We start from the raw sequence: 6,359 nt of genomic DNA, 5'->3' as shown, positions 1-6,359 counted from the left end.
AAAAAATCTTGAATTCAGGATATTTCTGCTTGTGAGATGTGGAATTGAAGACTTCAGAATAAAAGAAATGTTTTCACCTGTGAATTGGCTTATCCTGCCTAACTAATAATTAAACCTATATGACATGTTTTCAGATTCATGTGAAATTCTGAAACTTTCCCACACTTGCTTTGATTGGAAAATTTTCCAGCATTTAATTTTCTTTCAATATTTTTTTAATCACTAAATATCCTTTGAAATGTCCCATCCTCACAGATATTTTGCCCTCTATTAGATTAGTACAAAGATTTTATTAATCTTTTGACTCAGTGATAGCAACTACTTGATTTTATTAAAGACCAAATTTTAATTATTTTCAAAGAAAGAATGAAGGCTTTATGCAATATAAATAATTAAGGCTATGCTTATTTTATGAAAAATAATTTATAAATTAAAAATATTTTTTTTAAATATATTTTTAAGAAAATTTTTTATTATTTAATTATAATATTAAATTAATAATATGTATTTATTTCATATATGTATAAATATTTTTATATTTTAATAAAATTATTAAATTTTAAAAAATAGAAAATAATTATTTTTAACAAAAATACTTAATTTTTCCTTTTAATCGTTGACTAATTTTTTTGTGTATCTCAAATATTAACAAATAAAAAATATATATATTTTTCCTGTTAAATAAATAATCTTAAGCTTTGTTTATTTGACAGAAAAGTTTTCCTAAAAAATATTTTTTATATTTTTTAGCGTTTGGGTGCTCAAAAAAATTAATAAATGAAAAATATTTTCTTGATAAAAAAAATTATATCATTTTTAAGAAAAATAATTTTTTATTTTAAAAAAATAATTTTCTATTTTTTAAATTTTTGATAAATTTATTAAAATATAAAAATATTTATACATATATAAACTAAACACATATTATTAATTTAATATTATAATTAAATAATAAAAAATATTTTCTTAGAATAATTTTTTAAAAAATATTTTTTATGTTTCATAAAATAAATAAACCCTTAATAAAACAGTGGAAAGAGATAGACATTTTCTTTTATAAATACAAGTTGTAAATTTTTGAGCTAATTTAAATTATTTAACAAATAAATAATCAATATTAAATAAATAAATTCAACAAATTTCAAATTTTAAAGAATTTTTGTTATAAAAAAAAGGTAAAAATTCAGTTTCAATTATTACTGAAAAATGAAAAATAATTGTATCCAATAATTTATTGAAATCATAAGAAAGAGGAGCTTTACCATTATTCTCAAATATACAAAAACAAAAGGCCACCCATCAATGACTCCACCCCACACCAATTTAGGTGAGCCTGCTCCTCATAAGGTTTTATTTTTTATGTAGGTCCACCTCTTCCACGCGTCCTCGCTGCATGTCAGATCATGTTGATGGGTCCCAACCCATCCATAAACCCTTCTATTTTTTATATATATATTATTATTTATATTAGCCAATGGAAATATGCTTGCAGATTCACATGACAGGCATCCATGCCCCCAGCAGGCTTTTCTTTATTTTTACTTATAATAATATTCCTTCTAGACGATATATGGACATTTTGATCCATAAAATATTATTAATTTAATTTTGCAAAACTTTTATTTAAAATTTTATCTATTTCAATAAAATTTAATAATTTCTTTTAAGCAGAAGAGATTCAAGAAAGTTGATTTTTTTGCCCTTGCTGAAGAAGAAAAGAAATTTCTATGTTTAATTGCCAATGCCCCTTCAATCTCAAGTAAACAAAGGATACAACAATATGACCCACAGCAACTATATTACCAAACTTACCAACCCAAACCTGCAACTCACATCTCTTGCTTATTCCCCAAATCTACATCGAAAATGGACCTCTCTCTCTCTCTCTGTCTCTCTCTCTCTCTCTCTAAGCTATATATATAACAACTGGGTCCAGCACCGACATCCATTCCTTTGATATTTTCGCACTTCTTTGGAGCACAAGTAAAGGAATCCTTGATTGTTACTTGAAATCTTTGATTTCCAAATGCTACCGAGTATCATTAAGGCTTATCAACCCATTCATTTTCTGCAGCCATTCTTCCCGAGCCACGACCGCCCATTTTTCCAAATGGACTCATCACTGACAAGCCCTTGAAGCTGCTGCTTCCCTCGCTGCTGAAGTTTCGCGACTTCCTTGCCTTTCTCATCTTTGGTGAACCAATCTCTCCAATGTCTTGATCAGCATCATCACAATCCTTGACTTTAGCAACCACTAGGCGTACAATGGCGCTTCGACAGAATGGGCAAACTGGCGGGTTTAGGCATGCAATTGTTGGGTTTGGTTTGTTGTGGCAGCAAAGGGCTAGCGTGCATTGTGCACACATCTGGTGACCACAGTCCTGTACTTCAATTGTGCAAACGTGCTCAAAACATATGCAGCACAGCTCTGTATCGCTTGCCTGCATTATATAATGGCCCAGCAAATAGATTAGTCCCATAATTTCCACTCTATCTGCTAACTTTTCTCAATAGCTCAGATGATATCAGACTGTTAATACAGACTCAACTTGGCCTGAATTGGACTTCATTCATAGAAAGTAGCAGAAAAAGAAACAAATTGCTAAACAAAAATAACTATCTATAACGATGTGAACTGGGAATAATAATAATGAATTGAAGAACAAGTTTTAAAACTTGTTGTGCTGACCAATCACAATCGAAGAGTTTGAAACTCTAGTAAATTAAGTCCGGACCAGAAGAACTATTTACCTCGGATATATTGTCATCTGCACCAGTATCAGAATGTGATGGAGATGGAAGTGAATAAGCAGTTCCCTTCAAGATGTTCTTTTCCCTCTCCCTGTTTGCGTCCATTAAAGCACGTTCTAGAAGAGCTTTAGCCTCCTGATTAAGCTCACTGATGAATTTTAAAGGTGATGGCCAGACAAGAGGCTCAGCTGAAGAAGGATTTAGTAGGGCTGCACAAGCTCCATGCTTATGCTTCAAAGCAACCAGATAGGGTATTCTCCTGTGTAAGGATGATCATATTAGTATCAATCATCCCTAAAGAGGATGTGTCTTCTAGTTCAGAGGTATAAGAATATAAAATATGACTTTTTTGGCAGTAAAAATCATTTAATTGGACTGGCTACATAAAAAATAAGGATTCATCATCAAAAGGATGAAGGAAACCAAAATGAAGAAGATTGAGCTATACCCAGATGCATCTCTTTGAAGACGATCTGCACCCCAAGCTAGCAATTCACGGGTGCAATCAAGAGATCCTCCTCTGGCTGCCAAATGAAGAGGAGTACTCCCTGGGCAGCTGTATGCAGCAATTAATGTATCAATAAACAAGACAAATCAAATCCTCATAGAATAGAGGAGTAAGAAAAAAATATCCATTTAACCATTACCCATATCCGCCTGTTGAAGCACAGACAAGAGCTCCATTGTCTAACAAAATACGTACACACTGGGGTCGTCTTTGACGGGCTGCTAAATGCAGAGGTGCAGCTCCTCTACCGTCTCTAATATTGACGAACCGCGCATATCCCCTAGATTTGAATTTCCATACAGGTTAGTGAGGCATAATCAATTAAAAGAGCAAAAAAGAGGGAGAATTTAATCAAATCTTGAGGAACAAATGATAGTTACCAAGAGACAGCAACAGGGCTAGATTGAGCAGCAGAGAGTACAGCTTGAAGGCAATCAGAATGCCCGTAGTAAGCAGCATAATGCAAGCAAGTTCTTCTATTAAGTGAATCAAACTTCAAAATCTGATTAAATCACAAATTAAAGATTACCGTTTTCAATACCCAAAGTTAAAATCTATAAAAAGAAGAAACAGAAGATTCCAATTTTGGCATACATTTGCTCCTGCTTCGATCAGCTTTTTCAAACAGCCGATTTTGCCATGCATTGCAGCCAGCATAAGTGGAGTCTACACCATTAAACGTCAAAGGCAAGGAAGAATAAAACACAACATCAAACAATTCAAAGAAATTGAGACTTCACATTCACAAACAATCAGAAAACACTACCTGCTTGTGACGATTTACAACATCTGGATTCACAGATCGCTCCAAAAGCATAGATAAAATCTACAAATTATCCCAAAACCAGAAGAAATCCATTAGCATTCACCAAAACCAAAAACCATTAACCAAAAGCAAGAGAATCTCAAGAAAAACGCTAAACTTTATACACAAAAACAAAAACCCCATAAGTCCACAAAAACACCAAAATTCAATCAAAAAAACAAGCAAAAACCAAGAACCCCACCTCGATCCGGCCATTGGCAGCAGCAATATGGAGTGCAGATTGGCGATCGTAAGCAGTAGTTTGATGCGTAAGGGATGGGTCTCTCTCCAGCATAGCCTTTACAGTGTCCAAGTCACCAGACTGCATGGCACTGAAGAGCCCATGTTCCTGAGTCGTTGCACAACTGAGTCCCTGACCCATGTCTAAAATCTCACTCTCCTTAAAACCGGGCGCCCACTTGGCTTACCCACTTGACCCCGGCATCACCGGAGAGGCGGTGCACCACTGTCCTCCGCCACCTTCTCCGATTAACAGAGAAAAATGGTGGCTGGCCTGGCCTGGCTCTTTCCGCGTTGGCCTATTGAGGGAAAGTTCACATCTTTAAGTAGTACTACTCCCAAGTCTAGAGAGAGAAAGTCTTAGTATTGGAGTTTGGAGCTGCCCGGAGGCTGACCGTGTCAGTAAGTATTTGTGAGTCCGGGCAACAGTCAGATATTTGTTCGGGCAGTTTTTAGATTCCATAAAGCAGTAACTTACTTTTCTTGTCTAAATCTGGGCCTGTGAATGATCTCAACCGTTGAAACTCGCAGTGCTTTATTCTTGACAGTTTGATTTGAAAGATTATAATTGAAGGTGTAATTAGTAAAATTAGTCGTTAATTACTTCTGGGTTGCTGATATTTGGTAGTATTTAAGGCCAATTAATGAGCGGCATGGGGTTGTTTGGAAGTTTGTTTTACTAATTTACCCTCATCTATCAGTGATTATTACACTTGGTGGTCTTTGTCTGCTCAGAGTGCTTCTTAGCTCTGAGGCCTGAGCCTCTTAACAGGAAAATGAAAGAGACACAGTATCTGATGTTAAACATTCAAATGACAATTATGCCCTCACAGAGAAATGTAAACATTTCTATTATTTAAATTAAGGGGATTTTATTTTGTCTTATATAATTTATCCAATTTTAAGTCATGCATTATTTAATATTTCTTTATTAAAATTTTAAATTTAATTTTATAAAAATAATAATAGTATTATTAAATATATTATTTAAGTTATTTAATTTTTAAATATAAATATATTCATTATTGAATATATAATTTTCATATTTAATTAGTATAATTATGAAGGAATTCATTAAACTAATTTAATTAATTTTTTATTAATTATTCATTAAATTAACTTAAAATCAATTTAACATAAAAATTGTAACATTATCTAGAATTATAAAATATATATAGATTAGCATCAATTTTTTTAAAAAATATATAAAATAAAAAAATTATGATTATAATCATTAAAAATGTACAATTAAATAGTATTTTTCATATTATTATATTTTAATTAACTTTAAAGTATCAATTTATTATTTCGATAGCTACCAACTTTTTCACCGAAAGCAAAGTGTGTTTTTGGTTAAGAGAAAAGGGAATTATAAAATTTGAATGTGATGCATGTAAATTGAAAGAGTCGTAAAGGAAGTGCATGGAAAAGCAAATTAAAGCCAAGAATACCAAATTTCAAAAGCAACCTCTTCGACTGTAACTCCAAATCAAATCAAACCCTAAAGCAAATTTCCTTCCGAGTTACTTGCTCCAATGACCTTCGCTTCTCTTTTAACCAACAACATTTGGAATAGTTTTCTATGGATTTCATTTCAATTGTGATTTCCAAGCTAAAGCAAAGGTATAGAATCGACTGCAAACTCCTCTTTCAATTATCCTTTATTATAATTGTCATGTTTCATTCTATTTTATTGCGATTGTGAAAGAGTTCAAATTATAAACAAATAAGTAAACATAAAATAAATTATATTTTATGTGGTTTATTCTCTTAATTAATGGTAGATATTGATGTGGTCCAACAGCAAGTGTACGGGTCATACAAGTAATATAGAAAAGATATCGTTCTCACGAAGAGTTGTGTTAATGATTAGATTTTTGATATAAAAATTGACTAATTTAAACTATTTTTGAAATTCAAATAATAGATTGATATATATTGAAGTATAAAATCTATATATGCAAAATTAATTATTTAATCAACAATGTAAAGATTCAACTAAATTTGTAATAAATTAAAATAAGCAAATTGAAATATAGCAAGATTTAAAATGGC

General features: G+C 31.8%; 1 protein-coding gene across 1 annotated transcript; it reads right to left on the bottom strand.

Annotated features, from left to right (window-relative positions):
* Positions 1-1,771: 1,771 nt before the first annotated feature.
* LOC110663066 (putative E3 ubiquitin-protein ligase XBAT31) lies at positions 1,772-4,641 on the bottom strand. The gene is made up of 8 exons (XM_021822273.2): positions 4,267-4,641; positions 4,026-4,085; positions 3,854-3,925; positions 3,640-3,761; positions 3,399-3,539; positions 3,200-3,307; positions 2,752-3,010; positions 1,772-2,441 (listed from the first exon to the last, which is right to left on the bottom strand). The coding sequence occupies exons 1-8, from the start codon at positions 4,444-4,446 to the stop codon at positions 2,043-2,045; spliced, it is 1,341 nt and encodes a 446-aa protein (XP_021677965.2). The 5' UTR covers positions 4,447-4,641; the 3' UTR covers positions 1,772-2,042.
* Between the last annotated feature and the right edge of the window lie 1,718 nt (positions 4,642-6,359).

Source organism: Hevea brasiliensis, unplaced genomic scaffold (assembly GCF_030052815.1).
Source record: "Hevea brasiliensis isolate MT/VB/25A 57/8 unplaced genomic scaffold, ASM3005281v1 Scaf422, whole genome shotgun sequence".
Lineage (NCBI taxonomy): Eukaryota > Viridiplantae > Streptophyta > Magnoliopsida > Malpighiales > Euphorbiaceae > Hevea > Hevea brasiliensis.
This window is presented reverse-complemented; position numbering and strand designations above follow the sequence as displayed.

Excerpts from the sequence above, each read along its gene's own strand:
- LOC110663066 (XM_021822273.2), bottom strand. The coding sequence starts at position 4,446 with ATGGGTCAGGGACTCAGTTGTGCAACGACTCAGGAACATGGGCTCTTC. Across the intron at positions 3,540-3,639 it reads AGCCCTGTTGCTGTCTCTTG|GGGATATGCGCGGTTCGTCA; the intron begins GTAACTATCATT and ends ATTCAAATCTAG. Across the intron at positions 3,011-3,199 it reads CTTCAAAGAGATGCATCTGG|GAGAATACCCTATCTGGTTG; the intron begins GTATAGCTCAAT and ends ATCCTTACACAG.